This window comes from Puma concolor, chromosome A3 (assembly GCF_028749965.1).
Source record: "Puma concolor isolate L17-30 chromosome A3, mPumCon1.1.hap2, whole genome shotgun sequence".
Classification (NCBI taxonomy): Eukaryota; Metazoa; Chordata; class Mammalia; order Carnivora; family Felidae; genus Puma; species Puma concolor.
This window is the reverse complement of record NC_141669.1, coordinates 117,854,044-117,881,265: the sequence shown is the minus strand read 5'-3', so window position 1 is coordinate 117,881,265 and position 27,222 is coordinate 117,854,044. Positions and strand designations below refer to the sequence as shown.

General features: G+C 41.1%; 1 protein-coding gene across 6 annotated transcripts in view; it reads right to left on the bottom strand.

Moving 5' to 3' along the window:
* Positions 1-27,222, bottom strand: part of PHF20 (PHD finger protein 20) — a 172,751-nt gene that overhangs the window by 82,178 nt on the left and 63,351 nt on the right. For 4 of the 6 annotated variants that reach the window (XM_086702082.1, XM_086702084.1, XM_025931715.2 and 1 more), the window contains exons 3-4: positions 11,693-11,864; positions 9,411-9,495 (exon numbers count right to left, since the gene is read on the bottom strand). In XM_086702082.1, the coding sequence (XP_086558208.1) occupies positions 9,411-9,495; positions 11,693-11,864 (257 nt within the window). Of the gene's footprint in view, positions 1-9,410; positions 9,496-11,692; positions 11,865-27,222 lie in introns of those variants that run through there. The other 2 variants (XM_086702086.1, XM_086702085.1) reach the window with 2 other exon arrangements.

Sequence of the window (27,222 nt, the reverse complement as noted above, 5' to 3'; positions counted from 1 at the left end):
GGGAGCTCCAACCACAACAATAAATATATGAGAATTACAATATTAGGAATCAGTCTTATTTATGTCCAAGATAATAACTAATATGCATGCCTTCATTTCTTAGTTAACATTACATAGTAAGTTTTCTCTTAATCTATACAAATCAAAATCCATCAAAAACAGCTCATTTTCAGGATGGCTGGGTGGCTCAGTTGGTTGGGCATCTTGACTCTTGGTTTTGGTTCAGGTCATGATCTCTCAGTTCGTGGGTTTGAGCCTCACGTTGGGCTCCACACTGACCAGAGCCTGCTTAGGGATTCTCTCTCTCTGCCCCTCCCTCTCTGCTCATGTTCTCTCTCTCTCTCTCTCTTTCTCAAAATAAATAAACTTAAGAAAAAAAACAGCTCATTTTTATGATGTTTCATTAAAAGAAAAAAAATGCACTGAATTTAGGCCAAGAACAAAGAGCAATAAAACAATTAAGAATGTGAGGAAAATGCAGATTTATTTATTGTTTGGTGAATTATTAATTTTTATCAATATGTTCTAGGCTTCAGAGTGGTAGTAACTGTTAAACTTCAAAAGAAACATGACTGCTAACTAAACGTATCATGTTTTTGGAGGTCACATTAATCTCATAATCTATATGAATGACCTTCATGTTACAATATTTAAAAATAGAGACTTGGCCAAAACACTTAATGGGGCCACTACATTGTCAGTTATTCCATTAGGAAAAAAAAAATCTAACAAAAATCACTGCTATAAGACTGAAGCTGAAAATCCAAATAATCTTCTCCCCAAATGAGGCATCCAACTATAATACAAAACTTCTCATTAGTTGCACTCAAACCAACATTTTCAAACTTTTACATCTTAGAACCCACCTCCCCCCCCCTTTTTTTTTGCCCCAGAGATAAAAAAAATAATAATCCGTTAACCTTGTCAAGATTATCGGTGAACTTCTGGTAATCATGTAATGGTTTACTACCGGTAGACATGACCAGTCAGCTTTCAGGATCAATTTCCCACCAAAGAGGAAGGGGTGGGGGGGGGGGGGGGGGGGAATCCCAAGGGCTGGGAGCAAAAGAATGCAACAAGGAAGTCTAAGATCTTCTGGCTAGTTACTTTCTTCTTACACATTCTCTCTCCACCCCACCCCACCTCTCCTCCAGTCCTAAACAGGGCCCTGTCAATGGCTAGCCACCTCTAATGAAAGCCTCATTCTGTAGTGTTCAAAGTCCAACGCAATCTGAGCCCAATTATTTTCCAAACTTTGTTTCTCATTACCACCATACAAAAAACCACCAACTCAAAGTAATGAGCTACTTGCCACCCAATGAAACTGCCTTGTGATATTTTCACCTCCACATCTTTATGAAAGTATTTTCTGCCTGGAATGTGCTCAGTTCATATGACCACAATATGTTCTGTAAAAGCTTCCTGACTTCCTACTTAAGAGAGACTTTTCCCTGCTCTGAACTTCTCAAAGGCTCATTTTGTCCCCTTGCCTGCAGAGTCTCAACTTAGGCCTACCTTCATGTAGAAGGCAGATCCCAAATCAAAGGCAGGCTCTCCAAGGCCAGGGACCACATCCCACACCAGTCTCTCTCACACAATACCTGGTTAACTGTAGACCAGGGCTTCTCAAAGTATGGTGCCCAGACCAGGAATACCAGCAACTCTTGAGAACTTGTTAGAAATGTAAGTTACCAGCACCACACTTGATAAACTGAATCAAAAACTCTGAGAGTGCGTCACAGAAATAAATTTTAACAAGTGTCTCTGGTAATTCTGGTACACACTAAAGTCTGAGAACCACTGCTATAGACAATTAGTAATTACGTACTAAACTGTATTCCCAGTAATTACAAAATAAAGTTGATTATTTGTCACAAGTGTCACCAAACAGAACAAAGTGGCTAGAAAACTAGATACAAGGATATATCGTTATGCTGGGTTGGTTAAAGGATTCTACATAAGACAGCTCACCAATGATTGATGAGTTCTTACAACAAAGGCCTGGGATCCTGTCTTCCTGCCTCTATTGTGAGAGCACTGGCAAGCCAAGAAGCAATGCTAAGTAATGCTATGGACTCTAAACATACCCTTTCCAAGCAACCATGACACAGTTCTGGCCAGCCTGGGGATGGGGGCATTAAGAACCCACCTCTCATGAAATCTTAAAAGATCAAGTATGCCAACAAGACACCCAAGCCTACACCCCTTCATCTATCTTACCAAGAAAGTTAGCACCAATTACATCAAAATGAAAACTGTCCATTTTTACAGACATTTCAAACATCCAGAAGGATAACATTTAGTAATGTTACCCAACAGTCCAACATTTTCAGCTATTTGAGGTCAATTCTGAAGCTTACTCTTGATGGCAGGCTCAAAAAGGAGGCCTTAAATGAAGAGGTGTGCACTGAGTTCCAAAAAGAGCTAAAACAGAGCTAAATAGAGGTAGGATTAGAACCTAAGCCTCTCTAAAAACAATAACAACAACAACAAACACCTAAGCCTCTCTGCTGACCTCTGACCAATTCTTCTTCCACCACCCCAAACTGCCTATTTCCCAAGTCCCTCAGCCTTTAGTCCAAAATACCGACCCAGAGCATCAATGACCACTCTGAAATGACTTGCACTATGGTAAGGTACTCATGGATCACCATCCTTACTTAGACAGCAATATCCTGGCCCTGACCCTTTTTACTTCCAAAGAACTACAAGGGATCATCTCAAAACTTGTTTCCTTGATCATGTACACAGCCTAACCTGGGCTTCAATAAATCAGAAGGAAAAGAACAATACATCCCATAGACCATAGTGGCCTAGGCCCACTTCTGGAGAGAGGCCCCAAATCTACTTTAACGGTTCCTGTACAACTAAAAGAATGTCTTCCCCTGGAATCCTCCCGCGGGTGGCTGACAATAGAGTTCTCCCACAGCCACAAATAATATCTAACAAATAACATGTAAATTACAGAAAAAATAAGTGCATCCCCCTGCTTCAGTCTCCTTTAAGAAGCCCCTGTCCTGGGGCACCTAGGTTGCTCAGTCAGTTAAGCGTCCAACTCTTGATTTCGGCTCAGGTCATGATCTCATAGTTAGTGAGTTCGAGCCCCAAGCTGGGCCACACTGACAGTACGGAGCCTGCTTGGGATTCTCTCCCTCTCTCTCTCTGCCCCTACCCACTCATGCCTCGAGCTCTCTCTCTCTCCCCCCCCCCCTCAAAATAAATAAATAAACATGGGCCTCTGGGGGTTAAAAACTCAGTATACTGGACAACCTTATAGCAGTCGGTTAAGTACAGAAGGGATGTAAGAAAAAAAACTAGAGATGCATAGCAAACTGATCTTCTCTAGGGCCAAGGAAATGGGATGGCACAAGTGACTCTGGATAGACTTCTGTTGCTCTTGAAATCTACCGTAACTATGACTTGAAGGCCTTTTCTCTATCCCACTCATTCTCCGAGAGTCAGAGAATTCCAGAATGCCAAGGATAGGAAACTCAAAGTTTTCAAACATGGATTCTCAAAGTCCTGATGTGCTCACAGATGTGCCTTCTGGGGTGGGCAGAGAAATACACACAAGTTTGCAAGTATATCTTCCCCTCCCCCATCGTTTCTTCTTAGCCAATTTTACATAATGGGCTTAGGTTCTGTAGCCAACAGTTTCTAAAAATGCTCATCTGTTCCAATTCCTTCTTTGAGTTCTAACTGCACAAGCGTCCAGAGAAAGGGTAGTAAACTGCCAGTAATCAAGGAGCAGGGACTGGGACCAGATCCAGAGTCCTAGTCAGGGCCCTCAAGATACCACCATGCTCCAGAAAATACTGACCATCTACACCCACCCTACCATCGTATCAGGCATGTGTGTACACACTCCCACTGACAACTTTTGCCATTTTAGGAAAACTCTGCCTCAGAGAGACAGTCTAGGACTTTAGGAACTGCAGTTCAGGAACTTTGGACCTACATCCAGGTTGCAGTTCTGTCATTTATGTACCTGCTCTGTAACCTCAAGCAGCTTCTGCTGTTAGCTTAGCTGCTCATCTGTAAAATGATAGGGTTGATGGCAACAACCTTTCCATGTCTGTCTGAATACTACTAAATCAGATCAGATATGGAAACTGCTTAGCAAAGTAACCCTTACAGAGCAAGGGATCAATAAGTGGTTCCAATTACTACTATCCACCAATTACTTTAAAAGGGAAGCACCAACCCCTTCCCCACTTAGAAGGTAAGAGCCAAGCTAGCACCTGCGTGTGTGGGCCTAAATCTTCCTTTTATCTCTGTGCAAAGCTCTTCACACAGTCCCAACATCCCCACATTTCAAATATAGGATCAGTTACAGCATGAAGACAAAAAATAGTAACTGCTTCAACAAGAGACTCTAGAAATAAAAGCATTTCCAAAGAATCTCCTCTTACAAATGCAGACTTCAGGCACTAGACCAAAGACTGAACTGAGGGAACAGAGAACACATAACCTAAGAATACGTATAATTTTAAGGAAGAGGGACCTGATTTGCCTGTTCACTCAAGTTGAAGAACCACAGATCAACAGGAAGGAACAATTCCTCATTTTGTTGTAAATGCAAACCTACTTTCAGTTTCTCCCAGAGAACGCCTTGCAGAGCAGCGTGGTCTTAGTCCATGACGGGGACACAAAGCCATGACACTTGTGGCTCTGCCATACCCAGTGTGAAAAAGGGAAGCTGAGCAGCCGCAGCAAAGAGCTGAGGTCAACTCACCAGAGATGGCTTCTGAACAAAGATTCCCTGGAAGCAGAATCCTGTCCTTTACTCCAAACACAGACAAAGGGGCTAACAAAGCTAACCAGGTGTGGCTACCTTCACATGAAATGATGCTTAATTACCACTGCCAAAGAACTATTCCAGGTGAAAAGGGCTAAATAACATTGCACTGCCCTCCCCAGTTTCCAAGTGCTAAATAACTCCCTTAAGAAACTCTAGGGTGGCGCAGTCGGTTAAGCGTCCGACTTCAGCCAGGTCACGATCTCGCGATCCGTGAGTTCGAGCCCCGCGTCGGGCTCTGGGCTGATGGCTCGGAGCCTGGAGCCTGTTTCCGATTCTGTGTCTCCCTCTCTCTCTGCCCCTCCCCCGTTCATGCTCTGTCTCTCTCTGTCCCACAAATAAAATAAACGTTAAAAAAAAAAAAAAAAAACTCTAAAGTTACCATTTAGTTGTGTTTCACACCAGACTCCCAATGCCAGCAACCTCAATGCTCAGCCTCAGGAAAACCACCAAGGAGGTTGAGAGTGGCAAGAAAATGAGACCAAACCTCCCAAAGATGAATCTACAAGGTGTGATTTCACTATATGCCCAGCTTCTAGCAGCACCAACAAGACAAAATGACTTTTACAGGAAATAAAGGGGGCACCTTGCCAGCAGAGCTCCTCCTCACAGAGCCATGAAACTGTGATAGCCTCTGCTGCCGATGGAAATGAGGCAGAGCAAGCAGAAAATACCAGGGAAAGAATGAAAAAAGAGTCCAGCATTGTCCTCCCCACATCCTGCAAGGACTACAGTCACACTGAACTAGAAACTGCCCACCAGCTCCCATGGATAAAATCTAACCCAAAGGCAGTACCAAAGAGTCATTATCTCTTCAAAATCAGGCACAGATCTGAACTCCCACAAAGGCTAGCTTTCCTTCACAATCCACAATGTGACCATAATACCACCCAGCCGATTCCACTACCTTTCAGGATTTCCCCTGCCCTGTGACCTTCCTCTCCTCTCCCTTCCAATTAGTCTCAAGAACCAGTAAGGACTTCAGACCAAAGAACTCCAGGAAAAACTGGTTCTGGCAGAAATCTCCACTCATTTTTTTTTTCTTTCAAGTTTATTATTTTGAGAGAGAGAGAGAGAGAGAACACGAACCAGCAGTGGAGGGGCAGAGAGAAAGGGAGACAGAGGATCCAAAACAGGATCCGAAGTAGGCACTGTGCTGACAACAGAGAGCCCCATTCAGGGCTCAAACTCACAAATCAGGAGATCATGACCTGAGCCAAAGTTGGACACTTAACCAACTGAGCCACCCAGGTGCCCCTCCACTCATTTTCAATGTCTTTCAAATAACTAAAATTTACTGGACAGAATTCAGAGCTTACAGAACCAATATTATTAGGGTGGCAAATGGCTATTTTAGGGACAATCATTATCTGAAGACTCCCCCTCCTATAATTTTAGCACATAGAGGAAATAAACAGAAAATATTTTTTAAAACAACCTGCAAAGCTCTGGTTGCCCAGTTCAAAAGAGTTTAAGAGACATTTAAAAATCTTAACTATGCCTAATAATGTGGCAAATGAGTTTTAGTCCTTAAATGATTATTTCAAAATATTCCAGACTCATCCACACATAAAAAAACAAAAACAAAAACAACAGTAACTACAGACAGGGGTCCTTCCCCGCTCCCCTCATGATTTATCTGCACCATTCTATTCCTGTACTGCCTCCTCCTGGTTGCTCTATATCAACACCCACTTCATGCAGCCTTGAACTAGGTCTTTTCTCTTTTTTTCTTTTTTTAAATCCATGATGCCCAGCTCTAGGATCTGCATAGATGCAAACAGCCTCCTTCCACCAAGACCCCATCCTACCCCTCTAAGAGACTGCTCCCGGGCTCCCCAAACCGTTCTTCTTCAATCTGCCTTTTCTCCTTTGATACTCCCTCATCCAACCCCCTTGGCCCCATTTCTGTGCTCCATGTGTCTCTGGGACATCACTGGATCAAAAGACAAACGTTGCTTCCTTTCTACAACCTCCTTTATATACAGAGTTACCCATGTTACTACTCACAACTTTTATGTGATCTAAGGGACAGCCATTTCCCCAAGGGAGCACACCTCCAATGGATATTATTCAGGGGGAATACACTCAATTGATCAGCATAAATCAACCTAATAGACCTTCAGGAACACATCTATGTACACATAGAACACCTAATTTCTATCATATGATTTAAATGTAGTAAGAGCAGAAAAAATTTTTAATCCTGAAAATAAGACTTAAAAAGTAAACTGTCCTTTACTAAAAAGCAGTTTAATAACATGTGAGCTCTCCTTTAAAATACATTTTTAGATTAAAGTGATACATATGAAAAATAATAACAGGATTCTATTTTGAACACAAACTTATAAAAGAAATTTAGAAAAACTAGAGGGTATTATGCCAAGCGAAATTAGTCAGAGGAAGACAGATATCATAAGACTTCACTCATATGAGGACTTTAGGATAAAACAGATGCACATAAGGGAAGCAAAAGTAATATAAAAACGGGGGGGGGCGGGGGAGGGGACAAAACATAAGAGACTCTTAAATATAGAGAACAGAGGGTTGCCGGAGGGGTTGTGGGAGAGTGATGGGCTAAATGGGTAAGGGGCTTAAGGAATCTACTCCTGAAATCATTGTTGCACTGTGTGCTAACTTCGATGTAAATTATAAAAAATGAATAAATTATGGGGCGCCTGGGTGGCTCAGTCGGTTGAGCGGCCGACTTCGGCACAGGTCATGATCTCGCGGTCTGTGGGTTTGAGCCCCGCGTCGGGCTCTGTGCTGACGGCTCAGAGCCTGGAGCCTGTTTCAGATTCTGTGTCTCCCTCTCTCTGACCCTCCCCTGTTCATGCTCTGTCTCTCTCTGTCTCAAAAAAAATAAACGTTAAAAAAAAAAAAAAAATTTTTTTTTTTAATTTTTTTTTTTAACGTTTATTTATTTTTTGGGGGACAGAGAGAGACAGAGCATGAACGGGGGAGGGGCAGAGAGAGAGGGAGACACAGAATCGGAAACAGGCTCCAGGCTCTGAGCCATCCGCCCAGAGCCTGACGCGGGGCTCGAACTCACCGACCGCGAGATCGTGACCTGGCTGAAGTCGGCCGCTTAACCGACTGCGCCACCCACGCGCCCCAAAAATTCTTTTTTTTAAATAAAAAAAAATTTTTTTTTAATGAATAAATTATAGAAAAAAAAGAAATTTAGGAAACGGGTGCCTGGGTGGCTCAGTTGGTTAAGCATCAGACTTTGGGCTCAGGTCATCACCTCGCCATCTGCAGCCTGCTTCAGATTCTGTCTCCCTCTCTCTCTCTGCTCCTCCCCTGCCTGTGCTCTCTCTCTCTCTCTCTCCCTCTCTCTCTCTCTCCCAAAAATAAACAAACATTAAAAAAAGAAAGAAAGAAATTTAGGGAAACAAGGACTATTCAAAAAGGCTGAATCAACCATGAACTGGAGTAGTCAGTAACTGCTCAGACATCTTAAAAGATACAACCTTGTTTTGGAAGCCTGAGGCAAGAGGACTGTGCTTTCAGGATAACCTACATCTGGTAGCAGAATTAACCCACACTGGCCTAACAGCTGGGGGACGGGGGGGGGGGGGGGGGGGGGGGGAGTGAATAGAGCAAAAGAGAAACAGAAATTTCTGCTATATGCAAATATATGTTCGTTTTTTTACCATTTCAACCCATTCTCAAACAAAACTTGATCAGCCCCAGGTCCAGCATTTAACAAGAGTGCTGAATGAATACCTGAAAAACTTCACTGAATAAAAAGTCAATCTGGCCATATAGCCACCACAAACAGCGGTACTAAGAGGTCATGGACATACCACAAACAACCTGATAGAAAATACTACAAAAAAAATGTATCACTCAGATCCAGAGTCTGTTCTCTCAGTGTCAGGATGCTGACCATACATATTATTTTCTTAACCATCCTCCTGCCTTTGTACTAGCAAAAACAGCCTCTCTGGGTCATGTTCCCAGTCTTGACTCCTCACGGGTTATAAACTTGGCAAAGGCATCCCAACTCGGTGCTCTAAATCCCAGGGCCCCAGTTTCAACTAGCAACTTTGATACTACAGACCACCTTCAATCACCTTGCATCCACAAAGCATTTTTTTTTAAGTAGGCTCCATGCCCAATGTGGGGCTTGAACTCATGACTGAGTTGAAGAGTCGCACGCTCTACTGACTGAGCCAGCCAGGTGCCCCTCACAAAGCATATTTTTAAGAAATGTTTATTAATGTTCACTTCATTTCTAGGCTATTTACAAATAAGTAAAAGGCATATTAAAGCTTATTTTTCATCTCTTAGGAACTCCTGGACAAGAACCTGCACACTTACCAGCAGAGGGACGGATGACCCATAATAATTATTTTACTGTTTTTTTAGAACCATAACTGTTTTAGAAAACAATTACTAGAATTTAGGAGGCAAAGAATCAAATTCCTCTTTTTAACCCCGATTTGTCTCCATTTATAATTTCTTCCTAATTCCTGACATAGTGGTTAACTTGAAGAGAAAGGATTCCTAGGCAATAAATACATACTCAAAATATACTATCAGACTCTAATATTACAAACTCCCCCCTACTTCATGAGTAAAAATAATTACAACTCAAATGCCTTACCATCCTTGTTAACAGCAGTGACTTTGGCTGGGTAAAAACGACAATCAGACCAGCAAGCAAGGACCTGCTCGTTTATTTGAAATTCCTACAAAACATTAAAAAAGACAAAAAAAAAACCTGTTACCAATCCAATTTCATAGGACACACACAGTACCAGATTTCATAAGAGAAGCTGGATTGACAATAGTGGGAAGGGGAGATGGCTACTGAGACAGAGGCACTGGGAGTCAAAACAAAAGGGCTAGACACAAGACTTTTCCTATCCTAGGAGGTCTGGGCAAGCATAGCACAGCACTGATGATAGTCCCTGCTCTGTCCCTGAGCCCAGGACCACTAAAAACACACCCAGTATACAAGTTAGAAGGAGGGAAGCTACCTCATCTTTAGGGAAGCAGCATTCATGCCAACCACACTTTTAAAGGATCTTTTGCCAAAGGAAGCACCCATTCAACTTTAATATTTCATACTGTTTTTCCAGCAAACAGTTTGCATTAATACAGTTTATAGAATGAATATCGAGCAATCAAACTGAACAACATAAAACAATAAATGGCAGGGGCAGGGAGGAAGGGAGAGGAGTGGTAGAACAACACACACAGAAAACAAGAGTTCAAGTTTCCCGGCCAGGGCTAAAATGAAAAACAGAATCCAGGGCTGAGGCAGATCCAAAGGCAGCATGAGTTCTACAGATGTCTCAATGCTTGTTTAAAAAACTCAAAACTGGGGCGCCTGGGTGGCGCAGTCAGTTAAGCGTCCGACTTCAGCCAGGTCACAATCTCGCGGTCCGTGAGTTCGAGCCCCGCGTCGGGCTCTGGGCTGATGGCTCAGAGCCTGGAGCCTGTTTCCGATTCTGTGTCTCCCTCTCTCTCTGCCCCTCCCCCGTTCATGCTCTGTCTCTCTCTGTCCCAAAAATAAACGTTGAAAAAAAAAAAAATTTAAAAAAAAAAAAAAAAGAAAAAACTCAAAACTTAGGGCGCCTGGCTGGCTTAGTCGGTGGAAGATGTGACTCCTGATCTCAGGGTTGTGAGTTCAAGCCCCATATTGGGTAGAGGGATTACTTAAAAAACTAAAAATCTTTAAAAAATTCTTATAAATATTTAAAAAATTAAAACCTCAAAACTAATACTTCATCCTTCATTCTGAAATCAGTAAAAGCTCCAGGTATAGTGATAATAGGAAAAAGGAATATAGTCCAATTCCAAGTGTTTAAGACCTTTAAAAGACCTTGAAATGAGGCTTCACAGGGAATGATTGCTTAATAAATGGTCATACAACAAACCAGTTTAATAAATGACCTAAAATGGGGGGGACGCCTGGGTGGCTCGGCTAAGCGTCTGACTCTTGATTTCAGCTCAGGTTATGATCTCCATTTCATGAGACTGAGCCCCCCACTGGGCTCCGCACTGATAGCACGGAGCCGCTTGGGATTCTCTCCTTTCCTCTCTGCCTCTCTCCTGCTCACACCTCTCTTAGAAATAAACAAACATTTAAAAAAGGATATTTATGGGGCACCTGGGTGGCTCAGTCGGTTAAGCGTCCAACTTCAACTGAGGTCATAATCTCGCAGTTCGTGGGTTGGAGCTCTGTGTCGAGCTCTGTGCTGACAGCTCAGAACCTGGAGCCTGCTTCAGATTCTGTGTCTCCCTCTCTCTCTGCCCCTCCCCGACTTGCACATGTGTGGGGGGGGGGTGCACGCGCGCTCTGTCTCTCTCTCTCTCTCTCTCTCTCTCAAAAATAAACATTAAAATATAATAATAATTTTAAAAAATAAATAAAAAATAAAAGATATTTATAAGGGCACCTGGGTGACTCAGTCAGTTAAGCATCCAACTTTAGCTCAGGTCATGATCTCACAGTCCATGAGGTCAAGCCGCGCATTGGGCTCTGTGCTGACAGCTCAGAGCCTGGAGCCTGCTTTGGATTCTGTGTCTCCCTCCCTCTCTCTCTCTCTCTCAAAAATAAATAAACATTAAAAAAAAATTTAGAGATATTTATAAATAAATAATCAATCTAAAGGGATACAGTGGTGTAAAAGAAAGAGATAAGGTCCCCATGCATCCTCAATGTTTCTCTCAATGACCTGTCACATCAATCACATCATGGAGACAATTGACAACTAGGATTCTTCAAGAACCCCAGGTGCCATGGAGATCTCAGAGTTGTAACTACAGACCTAAATAAGGATTGGTCCCCAGCTGCTACTGACTTTCACACTGAACATCAAAGGCTGGAACATAAAATACCCAATGGCTGACCCAGCTCATTACAGATCTGATACTCACAGAAGATCCTTCTTCTTCATGTAAGCCCTCTTTCCTCAGCTGTATTTTCTCTAAAGGGCGTAAATAAGGACTGTCCCAGCAGAACCACTCATCATAACGATGGTTCCAACGCTTGAAATGGATGAGTACTTTCCCTTCTTCGTAGTCAATGTCTTCTATGTGAGCTGGATACCTGAGTCAGAAAAAAAAGTTAAATGCCTTTAATACCCACCCAAAATATCCAAAACAGTACTCTTCCAAACCTCTTCCCAAAGGACTAGATTACCAAAGCCTACCATGTAAAGGCTCGTGCAATTGTGTTAAATCACAAATTATGGAGGCTAACAGACTTGGGGTTCAAATCCCAATCTGGATATTCCTTAGTTTATGAACTATTAACCTGACCTTTCAGACCTGAGTTCTGTCATGTAGAGTGGAGGAAGGATACCCAGCACAGTGGGTTATAAGGCAAGTTAAACAAGATGACATACAAAACACAAAGGAGGCAGGAAGCAAACATTTAAGTTGATTACACTTTACATATGCCAATAAATTAGAATGACCATGCAACCCAGATTGTATTAGATAGCTTCAATTTAAGAATTCTGTAATCCATATAGTAGCATACCATGCAGCTGTTAAAAAAAAAAATTCTATGTTATGATATGGAAAGCTCTCTCAAGATGAACTATTTTAAATGAAAAGAACAAGGTGCAGGACATTGTGTATAGTAAACAACTGTTTATTTTCTTTAAGATGAAAAAGTATATTCATATATGTTTAACTATGCATAAAAATATCTTACATAAGAAACTAACAATGGTTACATAAAGAAGTACGGTCACTTCAAAAGATGGGCTCTTTCAATCTCCATTTCTTCTAGACTGAGAGTTGGAAAAACCAACTGCATTTCCCTGACTCCCCAACAATTGGCAGTCAAGGTCATGGAGACCTATGGGTTTAGAGGCAACTGTAGTGGCCAAACCCCAGGGCTCCAGTGAAGGACCTCTCAAACTTTCATGGAATGCAAATCATCAGAGGATCCTGTTGAAATGTAGATTTTGATTCAGCAGATGAAGTTAGGGCCTAAGAGCTTTAAACAATCTGGTGATACTGATGTACTGGTCTGCATAAGCAAGGATCTAATGTCTAGTTACCAGCTTCTTAAGTATCAAGCAGCAGTGTTGAGGGTGGTGGTGGCAGTGGGCCAGTGGCAGCAGTAACTTCCTGACCTCCAGAACACAGCTCCGGGGTGGGTCCTTCAAATTGATACTTAAGGGCAGCAACCTTGAGTCCCACTCCTCGAACCCTTCCAACAATTTTCTAAGTACCCAATTTCTTGTGTTAAATCCTTTTGTGGTTAAAGTACCCAAAGTGGTTTTGTTTCCAGCACTGAAACCTAACTGACACAACAGGGGAACTGAGTATTGGGGGAGGGGAGGGACAAAAGTGGGAGAGAGAATTTTTGTAGCATGCCTTTTAATATTTTTTTTTATTTTTCAACCATATTATTATACTGCTCATTCCAAAAATAAATGGTTAAAAATAAATAATATTGTTCCTTAAATACACTTGTATTAATCAGATTGCTATTCTAGATTGAGAAAGTTTAGATTCTACCTGCCTGCCTTATATCCAGCACCTAGTACCCCGCTATCCTAACAAACATGTGCTACCTAAATAAACAGGCCTGCTTCCTTCTGTCTGAATACTATGTCCTCTTCAATCCTACACCAGTAACCTCTAAGGCAGTTTGTTTGCCGTTAACCTATCACAGTAGGTTGCAGACACTGGGCATTCAATAAATGTTCAGCAAATGAATTCTGCTCTCCCTAGTCTTCCCAAAGGTCAAGTGTCCTGTCAATTCTTCAGTCCCAAAGCTCCAGACTCCAGCTACCCATTCCAATTTCAGTCACTCTCCAAGTTCAGGCTCCCATCACTTCATGTGGGTATTTTTCACACAGGACTGATAAAATTCTGAATGGTACTAAACATACATCAATTCCCCCAAAAATGTTAACAGAATAAACAGCCCTGAACCTAGTCTCCCTACTCTGATACAACTGACATACAGCTACTACAAACAGAAGATATCTTGACAGCAGACTAGCTAACTATACAATGTGATGAACTGTGTAATACAACTGTAGAAAACAAAAGCATTCCCTAAATCTATTCCTCTCCATAAAGCAGAGAGAAGGACATGGACATCTCAATCACATTCCTTTTGCCCTCTCATCTGTACAGCCTACCAGAGACTAGCGAGCCTCCCTAAAATAACACAAGCTGGCCTAACGCACTCCTATTCAAAAGCTCTTGCTTTAATGGTTTACTATCTCTAGCAGTAGTTTTCAAACACAAGGCTTTGGACCAATGCATGGAATTAATTTCTCACAGAACTAAATTTATTTAATTTGCAGAACTTTTCTTTATACTAAAATCACATTCTTTCTAAATTTTTGATGTGTAAATATACTTTTTACATTAAAACAGTGGTAACTGTTGGTCTCTTACTAATATTATGTAGCCATTAAAAAGAGTATGTCAGCCTTCTATGTACTGATTTTAAGAGATCTCTAAGAAAAGTGGGGAAAAAACCCAACAACTAAAGGTGCAAAGTGTACTGAATGCACTACCATTTATTTGGGAGAGGAGAGAGAGCCAATACATTCATACCTGTTTTTAAATGCGTGGGCTATCTCTGGAAGGATGATCAAGCAACCCGGTTTGCCTCTTGGGAAGGGAACTGGATAGTTAAGGAACTGGAGAGGAAGTATGAGACTTATTTTATTCAATATATATCTTTTTGTATGTTTTGAATGTTGTACCATGAGCATGTACCAACTATAAAGAGTATATAACTAGATACTTATTTTAAATATCCTTATTTGGCAAAATAAAAAGTGCAACCTCAGGACAAATCCCAAATTATTTTGAATTTGGTCAGTACCTTCTAAAAGTCTGGTAAGTCCAGATCCACAGATTAACTCCAAATTCCTAGGCTAGCAACTCCAATGCACATGCTCAGGAGCCTGAAGAAGGTCTTCTAGGCCCTTGGCTACTCTAAAGCCCTTCCTTGCTCAAAAAACTTTACAGGGCACAGGCATCCTACTGTCTGCAGTACATAAACTACATAAACCTCACCAAGAGGATCAATAGTAACAACGGGGTCAACAAGGTTTCCTAAGGAGAAGGCAGTTTCCCCTACTTTTCTAAAGTGTGACAAGGATGAGAGGCACTCACTGAGAATGGGGAAACCCAACTGCATTTCAAAGAACAGAGAAGACTTGGTGGATCAAAATTGCTGGTTGCCTTGGAAACAGCTCAGCTTCATCAGTCAACAGAACTTTATTAAGTGACTCTGACCCGCCCAGTCAATTCCAGGTCTTGAAAGGGATTATAAGACGTAAGTGTTCTGGCTCCTGTCCTTGAGGAGAATCAGACATATGAACCAATTAAGTTTTAACACTATTAAGTGAAACTACATGAAATTACTGATAATCAACTACTTTTTACCTACAAAACAGTAATTGTACTAGTGCAACCTAAATATCTGGATAACCACAGGGGGAGCTAGAGAAGATGTGACAAGGTTAACAAAAGAGAAGTTGTGAACAGACTATGTATAGACAGGAAAGAGGAGCAAGAATTTCCTGCTTCAACATGTAACTAACAGTCACTGATGAGACTCTAGTTTACAAAGTAACACTGTAGCTGGGAGTCACATTTCTAATGGAAATATTAGCCAGAAAGGAACAGATATTGAACACTAAACTGATAACAAAAGTTAGCTCTAGGGAGGGTCGAACAGGTATTAGAAATGGTCAAGAGACTTTGCTTGTAGTTTGAATTTTTACAAAGATTTAGTTACATAATACTTGTGCATATAAAAATAAATACTTTAAATTAAAAGTTTTGAGTATTTAATGGGCAGATTATCAACCAACAGCTTTGTGGTTATTGGATTTATATGTATGCTGCTTGGCACATCCACAAAATAGAATATAATGCAGCTATAAAACAAAAGACAGAAAGTGAGAAAACATACCCTATGAACTGATACAGAAAGATTTCCAAGACGTATTAACTTTAAAAAAGGCAAGCTACAGGGGGACCTGGGTGGCTCAATCGGTTAAGCCTCCAACTCTTGATTTCAGCCCAGGTCGTGATTTCATGGCTCATGGGATCTAGCCCCACAGAGCCTGCATGCTGATGGCACACTGCATGCTGATGGCAGCACAGAGCCTGCTTGGGATTCTCTCTCTTCCCCTCTATCTGTCCCTCTCCTGCTCAAATGTACATGCACTCTCTGGCTCTCAAAATCAAATTAAAAAAAAAAAAAGGCAAGCTACTGAATAGTGCATATCTTATAATACTTTCTGTGTTACGTTGTGTATTTAAATAAAGAAACACTGGTAGGATGGACAGAAACTAATAAACTGGTTACCTATAGAGAACAGAGCAGGTATAGGATGAAGAAGTAGAAGCAGCACTCTCACTGTATACTTTCTTATTCTGTTTTGATTTCTGAACCTACTCAAACTCTCGCTAATGGATTATCAATTAATTGCCTTGCATTTCACAGGTAGACTACCATATCCTATCCAAATTATGATTATAATAATTTGTATATCAGTATAATACTGATACTACCATTTATTTTTCTTGCATTATGACACTGATTAGTGCTTCTAAGATGATGTTGAAAATTAGCAGATAGTTGGCATCCTTCTCTTTTAATGAAAATATCTCCAATGTTTCATCATTAAGTGTGAAGTCTGTAGAGTTTTCTAATTAATGCCTTTAATGTGAAGTTTTCCTCATACTTACTTACCAAGGATTCAAGAATAAATTTTGACCAAATGTCCATCAATGGATGAATGGATAAAGAAGATATGGTATGTATGTATGTGTACACACACACACACACACACAAAACGCAGTATTACTCGGCAATCAAAAAGAATGAAATCTTGCCATTTGCAACTGCATTGATGAAACTAGAGTATTACGCTAAGAGAAATTAGTCAGAGGAAGACAAATATCATATGACTTCACTCATAAGAGGACTTTAAGATACAAAACAGATGAACATAAGAGAAGTGAAGCAAAAATAATATAAAAACAGGGAGGCGGACAAAACATAAGAGACTCTTAAATATGGAGAACAGAAGGTTACTGGAGGGGTTGTGGGAAGGGGGTGGGCTAAATGCGTAAGGGGCATTAAGGAATCTACTCCTGAAATCACTGTTGCACTATATGCTCACTAACTTGGATGTAAATTTAAAAAATAAATTTTTAAAAAAAGAATAAATTTTGAGACTTCTCAGTCTTTGTCAAGATGATTGTACAACTTTCCTCTTTTACTCTATGAATAAAATGAAATAACAGATTTCCTAAGTTTAAGTTATCATTACCCTATAAAATAAATCTTATTTGGTTGTGTGTGCCATTCATTTAGTAAGTGTCTATTGGGAGTTCTAGTATTTTACTGACAAGTTTTGTGTCTCTTTTATAAGTAGGACTTGTCCAAGTTTCCTTGTATTATGTCCTTCCTGCCCAATTTCAGGATTAGGCTATGCTAAGCTCAAAGAAAGGACTTGAAAGCTTGATTTCATTTTCTATGAAACTGCCTAGTCTGAGACTTTTTCACAAGACAATTCTTTATCAACCTTTTCCATCACTTCTATGGTTATTAATCCGGTCGTGCTTTCTACCTCTTCTTGAGTTAATTTTGCCTAAGTAAGAGAGTTTGAAATGATCATTGGATATAATTGTTCAATAGTTTTCCTTTAAAGAAAAGGCTCAGAAGACTCAATAAAAACATTTCAGACTCAAGTCACAAACAGGATTTTTAATTTTTTTTTTTTAATGTTTATTTACTTTTGAGACAATGCAAGAGACAGAGTGCAAGCAGCAGAGGGGCAGACACAGAATCTGAAGCGGGCTCCAGGCTCTGAGCTATCAGCCCAGAGCCCGACGTGGGGCTCGAACTCACGAACCATGAGACCATGACCTGAGCCGAAGTCGGACGCTTAACTGACTGAGCCACTCAGGCGCCCCACAAACAGGATTTTTAAATGGCAAATACGAACACTAGATGCTAAGCACTTTATAAGGCAGAAATTATGCCCTATCAATTCCATTATTCAACGTACATTCCTAAATTTGTATTCTGAGACAAACAGCTAGGTTGTGGAGATACAAAATAGATGACCAAGCATTAGGGCTTCTATAGTGCCAAGGGCTCAAAAAGAGGTGTGGTGGGCTCCTCTGCCTCCCTACAAAGAGACCAAGAATATTCTTGATCTCTGGAAGGAAAAGAGTAAAGTAGTAATAAGCCTAGAATTATCTGGCCTACCTATACCTATACCCTATAACCAGAACCAGACAGTATTTCTTACAGCATACTTGAGCTGGAGACTGAGTTTCTACATGCTCTCCCCTACCCCTCTTCTAAAGCACCTGAGTGGACCCTTTTTTTATTTTTCTTTTTTTGTAAGGATATTTTATTTTTGGGGCGCCTGGGTGGCGCAGTCGGTTAAGCGTCTGACTTCAGCCAGGTCACGATCTCGCGGTCCGTGAGTTCGAGCCCCGCGTCAGGCTCTGGGCTGATGGCTCAGAGCCTGGAGCCTGTTTCCGATTCTGTGTCTTCCTCTCTCTCTGCCCCTCCCCCGTTCATGCTCTGTCTCTCTCTGTCCCAAAAATAAAATAAAAACGTTGAAAAAAAAAAAAAAATTAAAAAAATATTTTTATGTAATCTACACCCAATGCCTATGCATTCAATAAATGTTCATCAAATGTACTTTTTAAAAATATTTTATTTTTAAACAATCCACACTCAACACAGGGCTCGAACTCACAGCCCCAAGATCAAAAGTCACATGCTCCACCAACTGAGCCAGCCAGGTGCCCCCAAATGTACTTTTTAAAAAGATTTGACATGAATACCTAGAGCCACAAAACAGCAATAGGAATATATACACAGGGGCACCTGGGTGACTCAGTCAGTTGGACATCCGACTTCTGCACAGGTCATGATCTTCCAGTCCGTGGGTTTGAGCCCTGCATGGGGCTCTGTTGACAGCTCCGCCTGGAGCCTGCTTTGGATTCTGTGTCTCCCTTCCCCTGCTCTCTCTCTCTCTCTCTCTCTCTGTCTCTCTCTGTTTCTGACTCTGTCTCTCTCTCAAAAATTAATAAACATTTTTTAAAAAAGGAATATATACACAAAGCAAGGTGAATCATCAAAATAAACCAATGATATCCATGTTGCAAATGTCAAAAAGACAAACAGACCCCAGCATAACAACTGTCAAATTGGAGGGGATTTATGCACAAGTGCTATGATCACCATGACAAAATTAGTTACAAAATAGCTCTCTACCAAAGCCAAACAAATACTGAAAACTCATACTTATCTAGAATTCAACTTAGAAAAGACAGATAACACAAGTTTCATAGTAAATTAGGTTACTATGGTGACCTTATTTTAGGCAAGGGACATAACTATTCAGTAAGTCAACCAAGCCACAGAACACCAGTGTAGCCAAACAAATATAAAGGGACAAGGAAAATTGACCAAAAAAAAGGGGAGGGAGGGACGGAAATTCATCAATTAAACAGACATTTTCTGAATACCTACTCTGGGCCAGGAAGTATGCCAGGGTTTGGAAATACAGTGTCAAATATATGAAGATGTGTGATCATAGCAGCTGGCAGAGGAAGACAGACTCTATGTTATAAAACACACTGGGCCTTTCATTTCCTCAGACATACCACATACCTTCCCATACCCAGTGTGCTCCTTTTACTTGAAACATTTCTCCCTGCCTACTCTTCCTAGGCAACAGCCTAACATTCCTACAGCATTGGAATCCCTAACTACCATATCTCAAGTAGCTCCCATCTCCTTCCAGTCTATGTCAGTTTCCCATTTGCTTCCTTCATAGCATTTACCCCAATGTATAATTATTTCATGTGTTTCTCCATTTACTTGCTTATGTTCATGGTCTAATTCCCTAAGAGACTACAGAAAACCATAAAGTATCTGTTTCGTAGTCACCACAGTATCCTCAGGGGAATAAACCTGTCTATACGCCGAAGTAATTATAATGAAGTGCAACAACAGAAGACTACTTAAGGTTAAGCATGGTGCAGAGGAGCAAAAGACCAGTTCTAGGACCAGAGGGAAATTAAGAGGCCAAGGAAGAAGGAGACAGGTCAAGACAATGCTAGTGAAGAGGAGACACTCGATTTCAATTCTGAAAGATGAAGAGGCATTTTCCAGGTGATCAAGGAGGCAGTGAGGCTAGCGAGTATTTCTGGGTATAGTATGAGTAAATCAGCATAGGTACAGAGGAATGGAAGCACAAAAGAGGACAAAGTAGTGCAGAAAACTGAAAGTGACAAAGGAAACAGAAAACTATGCAGAGAGCTGCACAGCAACCATATGGATTCCATAGCTCTTGAAAGGACGGGCAGCTGGGCCGTAAGTGACTGTTTCCCAATAGCAGCCCATAGACCACAGGGTGCTGGTGAACAGAGTTAGTGGTCCACAAAGTCTCCATGAAGAATGTTTTGCTGTGCTTTTCCATAATCTAGACCATCTTTATCAGAGCTAATGTAGTAGCATTTTGCTCCAATGCTACCAAAAGTGGGATCCATAAATAGTATACAGGTCAGAGGCACCAGTCCTATTTTTGAGTTTGAGAAACACTGCACTAAGCTAACAGATAAGTCAACCTACCCTAGAGCTCCACCAAGGTAAGGACTCTGGGAGAGTGAAGCTCACACCAAATGAGAGAGAATAATGCCATGTACATGTCCAGAAAGGCAGAGAACAGTGCAGATCTAACACAGGGAGACAATATTTGGTTTGTCCACAGTAAATGACTTCAAATCCCGGAAGGCCTGCTGCTCAGTCCTATGAGTGAAATTAAGCTGCCCAACCCTACACACTGTGCACATGCTTAAATTAGAGCAGCTAGACAGTGCTTGGCAGGAATCTATTTGGTCCCCCCACACACACACCAGAAATACAAACTGAAGAAACATTACAGGGGAGAGGACCAGAAAGGATAAAAATTTCCCTCTGAGTTCCCACTCCAACTGGTCAGCACTCACTAACATGGCTATTAATAACAGATGTGTGTCACTTACTGTGGGGGTTATAACTGCTATTACATAAGGTCTCTCACTGGATCTTTACCACAATTTCATGAGCACTTAAGCAGTTGTCATTATCACTGCACGCATTTTACATATGTGGAAATTAAGATTCAAAACAGTGACTAGGAGGGGCGCCTAGGTGGCTTAGTTGGTTAAGCCAATAAATGTTTATTTATTTTTGAGAGAGAGAGAGAGAGAGAGAGAGAGAGCGCGAGCGAGCATGAATGGGGGAGGGGCAGAGAGAGAGGGAAACACAGAATCCAAGGCAGGCTCCAGGCTTTGAGCTGTCAGCACAGAGCCCAACATGACGCTTCAACTCACAAACTGAGAGATCATGACCTGAGCTGAGGTCAGATGTTTAACCACCTGAGCCACCCAGGCGCCCCAGCATCCCCCTCTTGATCTCAGCTCAGGTCATGATGTCACAGTTTGTGAGTTCAAGCCCCAAGTTGGTCTGTGCTGACAGTGCAGAGCCTGCTTGGAATTCTGTCTCTCCCTCTCTCTTCCCCTCCCCTGCTCGCTCACTCTCTCCCTCTCTTTCAAAATAAGTAAGTAAACTTTTAAAAAAAGGAAAAAAAAAGAGGGACTAGGAAGAGGTGTAACCAAGATCAGTATCCAGATCTTCCGACTAAGTCAGTGAGGACTTCTCTTAATTTGACTTCACGTGTAAATATCCTTGCAGTGACACAGGTCTATAAAAATGTCTTTTGTCTTGGCCATCCAATAATCTACCTGATGGTTGGCTCAAAATTTGCCTAAACTTTCCTGCAGGGGTTGGGCATTCAGGCTGCTTCCAGATTCTTACTATATATATAAACAGCTTTCTGAGGTGCTTTAGATGGCTCAGTTAGTTAAGCATCCAACTTTGGCTCAGGTCATGATCTCGTGGTTTGTGAGTTCAAGCCTCCCATAGGGCTCCCTACTGTCAGCACAGAGCCCACTTCATATGCTCTGTCCCCCTCCCTCCCTGCCCCTCCCCCACTGGCATGCATGTGCACTTTCTCCCAAAAATAAATAAGCATTTAAAAATAAATAAATAATCACCCTTTCTGCAAATATACAGCACGCATTTACTTCAAGAATCAGAGTGTGCCTTTATTCTTGGCTCCGTGCACAACACCAGAAGCAAAAGAGTTCTATGCACAAAAGTAACATTCTAAGCCATCCCCAGCCTTTGCTGGAGAGAGGATGGAAATGGAAGTTGTATTTAGTGAAAAACAAAAGGCTGACTATTAAGCTGCAGAAAAACTGTACTGTTTTGGATGCCTTAACTCTTTCCCTACTTCTTCATCACTTCCATTAATCAACATCTGACACTTCTAACTCCGGAAGTGTCTTGAATTCATCTGCCCTCTCCATCCGAATCATTCCTCACCAGCAACAGTTGAACAGTCATTGCATCCAGGCAACCTATTCCCCTCTATCAGCACTGGCAAAGGGCCTGATACAATGACACTCAGTAAATATTTAGTAACTGAATAAACATCACTATTTTTCTGTTCCCAAGAAGAATCTATGTCTCTCTCTCTTGCTTAACATTTTCCTTTCTTCGCCCAATCTCCGAGCACTCCTGATGTGTTCCCTGGCCAGATTCTGAGAACACATATTTCTTGAGCCCTGAATACTTTTGCTCACATTGTTCCTTCTGCCTGCTCTCACCTTCACTCTCATCCTGGAAATCCTATCCTTTGATGTCACTTCCTTCCAACTCCCTGGCCCCTTCTCCCCCTCCATCAGACCTGCCTGGATAAACCCTAACCCTAGGTAAATCAGATTCTCCACATTCTCCACCCAGGCAGCTGATTAGGGCTAGAGAACTTACTCAACATGCTAATGGGTCTCATTTGAAATGCAACACCACCAAAGGTGGTCTCCTTGGATGCGGAGTAGGCAGTATGACTCAGTGTGGGGAAAAAGGGTCTTCTAAGGTGCCCAACATATCTGTATCTTGATCTGGGTGGTGGTTATACACGTGTATCCATGTATAAAAGTTCATCAAGCTACACACTTAAGATCTGTGCACTCTAATATAAATTATACCTCAATAAAAAGTTTTTTTAAATGGAGTGCCTAGTTGGCTCAGTCAGTTGAGTGTGCAACTCTTTTTTTTTTTTAATGTTTATTTATTTATTTTGAGACAGAGAGAACACAGGGGAGTGGCAGAGAGAGAGGGAGAGAGAGAATCCCAAGCAGGCTCCATGCGGACAGTGCAGAGCCCGATGTGGGGCTCGAACCCATGAACCACGGGGCTCGGACGCACAAACTGTGAGATCAATCCTGAGCTGAAATCTAGAGTCAGACACTTAACCGACTTGAGCCACCCAGGTGCCTCTGGAGTGTGCAACTCTTGATTTCGGGGTTGTGAGTTTGAGCCCCATGTTGGGTACAGAGATTACTTAAAAAAATAAAATTTTTAAAAATTTTAAAAAGAGTAGCATCTTTGCTCTTTTATTAATTCAATCAAAGTCTTACAACTGTAAACGACCATGAAAATTAGTATCAAAAGTTTTTTGGGGGCGCCTGGGTGGTTCAGTCAGTTAAGCGTCCAACTTCAGCACAGGTTATGATCTCACTGTTTGTGGGTTCAAGCCCCGTATCAGGCTGTGCTGACAGCTCAGAGCCTGGAACCTGCTTCAGATTCTGTGTTTCCCTCTCTCTCTCTGCCTCTCCCCCACTTGTGCTCTCTCTGTCTCTCAAAAATAAATAAACGTTGAGAAGCTTTTTTTTTTTCCAAAGTGTTGTTTTTTTTAATTCAGGAGTTGGGCACTTGGATGGCTCAGTCAGTTAAGCATCCGACTTTGGCTTAGGTCATGGTCTCACAGTTTGTGACTGCAAGCCCCACACTGGGTGAGCTCAAGCCCCACTTCAGGATTCTCATTCTCTCTCTCTCTCCCTCTCCCTCTCTCTCTGCCCCTTGTGGGATTCTGTTTCTCCCTCTCTCTCTGTGCCTAGCTCACTCATGCTCTCTCTCTCAAAAAAAATAAAAAATAAAAATAAATAGAAATTCAGGGTTGAAGGGAAGAAAAAAATTGAAGTAAAAATAAAAGGAGGGAGTGGGAAAGAAAAAAAATTAAAAAATAAAAATCCAGGGCCTACCACTGGCTGCTGAGTGGAAAAGAGCCTCAGGAGGAAGCTCAGTACAGAAGGATGCAGGAGACCTGTTAGGTGGCTAGTGCCAAGGTCTAGAAGATCCATGATGGAAGCTTGAGGCCAGAGCAGGAGGGTGGAGGTGGCAGCCAGTGTAAAAGTCAGGACAGATTCTGCAGGTGAATCTGACAGGATTAGCTGATGGAGTAGATGATGGGGTGAAGAAAAGAGCCAGGGAAACTCCAAGGGGATTCTAGACATTCTAGCTTGTTGAGCTGTTTAAAACTTGTTTAAAACTGTTTGAACTTGACTGTTTAAAAAAGGGAGTGGGCATCTGGGTGGCCCAGTGAGTTAAGCATCCAACTCGATCTCAGCTCAAGTCTTGATCTCACGGTTGTGGGATCGAGCCCTATACAGGGTTCCACACTGAGCATGGAACCTGCTTAAGATCCTCATTCTCTCTCTCTCTCTCTCTCTCTCTCTCTCCCCCCCCCCTCGCCCCTCTCCCCTACTTGAGCTCTCTCTCTCAAAAATAAAAAAATACAGATATTGTCTCTTACTCTAAGAATAATAATAATCCAGAGACTAGAACCAACAATTCCTCAGTAGCAATGAGCATACCTAGCACCCAAATCTCTGTGTCTAATACCATTTTCCAATAAAAGGTACCAGAGGTCTTAGCTGATTCTAGGATTGAGACAGGAAATATACAAGATGAGCCTAGAATATTTTGTAGTGACAGAAATAAGGAAGTGTTACACACACACACACACACACACACACACACACACACACACACAGTGATCATTGGAGTGTGTCAAAAGAATACAAGAGGGGCACCTGGATGGCTCAGTCCATAGAGCATGCCACTCTTGATCTCAGGGTTGTAAAGTTCAAGCTCCACATTACGTACAGAGATTACTTCAAAATAAAATCTTAAAAAAAAAAAACAAAAAAAGGACACAAGAGCCAACTGAAAGAGCTCCCAATACAACAAGAGCAACAAAATAAAGCAGTATTGGATTACAACACAAAGTGTAAAAGAAGTAGGAGTCCACACTGATATAAATAAAAGGTCATCAAAAACAAGTAAAATCTAGAAACTGACACAGCCAAAAGCAGCCTAAGGAGACAGGACTACTAAATGCAATGTTGTATCCAGGATGAGTTCTTGGAACAGAAAAAGGACATTAAGGGAAAACTAAGGAAGTATGAATAAAGTATGGACTTTAGTCAATAATAATATACCAATATTGGTTCATAAATTGTAACAAATGTACCTTACATTTCTGTATTATTAATGTACAAAGTTAAGAGTGGGGAATACTGGGTGTGTCATATATGGGAACACTCTGTATTATCTTCGGAATTTTTCTGTAAATCTAAAACTATTCTAAAATAAAAAGCTGGGACGCTGACTGGCTGACTCGGTGGAGCATACAACTCTAGATCTCAGGGTTGAGTGTGGGCTCCATGTTAGGCATGGAGACTGCTTAAAAATAAAGTCTTAAAAAAATAAAATAACATAAAAAGCTTACTGAAAAACTCCATGACCACCAACCTCCAGTGGGACTTTAGTGGCATTTGATGGCATCAGCAATCCTACCACATTTCTCATATCCAATCCCTCTTCACTCTCCTAAATGACATTTCATACCTAATATCTTCTTTCCTCAAACCCAAGCCCTCCTCCTTTTGATTTTCAACCTTAGCTGAGGATTTCCTTATTTCATTTAAAAAATAAAATCAATCAAAAAAAGGATCCCACTGCTGGTGGGAATGTAAAACAGCGCAACTGCTGTAGGGGAAAATTTGGCAATTCCTCAAAAGATTAAACAGGATAATAGGCATATGACCCAGCCATTCTATTCTTAGGTAGATACACAAGAAATATGAAAATATATGTCTACATACAAACTCATACACAAATGTTCATAGCAGCATTATTCCTAATAACCAAATAGTGAAAACAACACAAACACTCATCAACTGATAAATGGATAAACAAAATATAGCATATCCCTATAATGGAATAGTGTTACTCGCCCATCAAAAAGAATGTTTATTGGGGCGCCTGGGTGGCTCAGTGTGTTAACCATCCAACTCTTAATTTCAGCTCAGGTCATGATCTCACAATTCGTGAGTTCGAGCCCTGCATAAGGCTCTGCACTGACACCTCAGACCTCAGAGTCTCCCTCTCTCTCTGCCCCCACCCCCATCTGCTCTCCTATCTCTCTCTCAAATAAACTTTAAAAAAATGTTGATATATTCTACGACAAAAATGATTCTTGAAAAAAAAATTTAATTTTAAAAAAAGAAAGTATATTAAGTGAAAGAAGCCAGTCACAAAGAAAAACACTGTATGATTCAGTTTCTGAGCAAATGCCCAGAATAGACAAATCTATAGAGACAGCAAGTATATTAGTAATTGCCTAGGGCTGGGGCAAGCTGAGGGGAAAAAGGAATGACTGCTAATGCATACAGGGTTTGTTTTCGGGGTGACAAAAATATTCTGAAATTAGAGTAGCAACAATTGTACAACTTTGTGAATATACTACAAACCACTGATTTGTATGGTTTAAAAGAGTAAATTTATGGCATATAAATTATAACTCAATTTAGAAAAATAAAAAAGGAGGGAAACAAAAGAATCCCACCAAGTGCTGGCAAAGACATAGAGCAACTGGGACTCACACGCATTGCCAGTGGAAATGCAAACATGGAATAGCCACACTGGAAAACAGTTTGGCAGTTTTTCAACAAGTTAAACATACATTTAACCTATAACCCAGCAATCACACTCCTTGGCATTTGCCCAAGACAATGAGAACTTATGTTCTCACAAAATCTGTAAGCAAAAGTGTATTCCTATTTAGTAAAACCTGGAAACAATTCATATCTTTGAACAGGTAAATGGATAAATTGTGGTACATCCATATAATGGAATTCTACTCAGCAATAAAATGAAGAAATTACTGATTCATGCAAAGGTGTGGATGAATTTCAAATGCATTATGATAAATGAATATGATAACACAAATTTAAAAGGCTACACCCTGTCCAATTCCATTTATATGACATTCTGGAGAAAGTAAAACTACATGGACAAGGACAGGATCAGTGGGTAACAGATGCTGGAAATGGCAGAAGTAGTAGAAAGGCATGCAAGGAAATTTTGTGGGGTAATAAAAGCGCTCTACATTTTGTGGTGGTGCATGCATGACTGTGAATTTGGCAAGACTCATATAACTGTACAGTATATAAATTATAACTCAATTTTAAAACAGAAAACACAC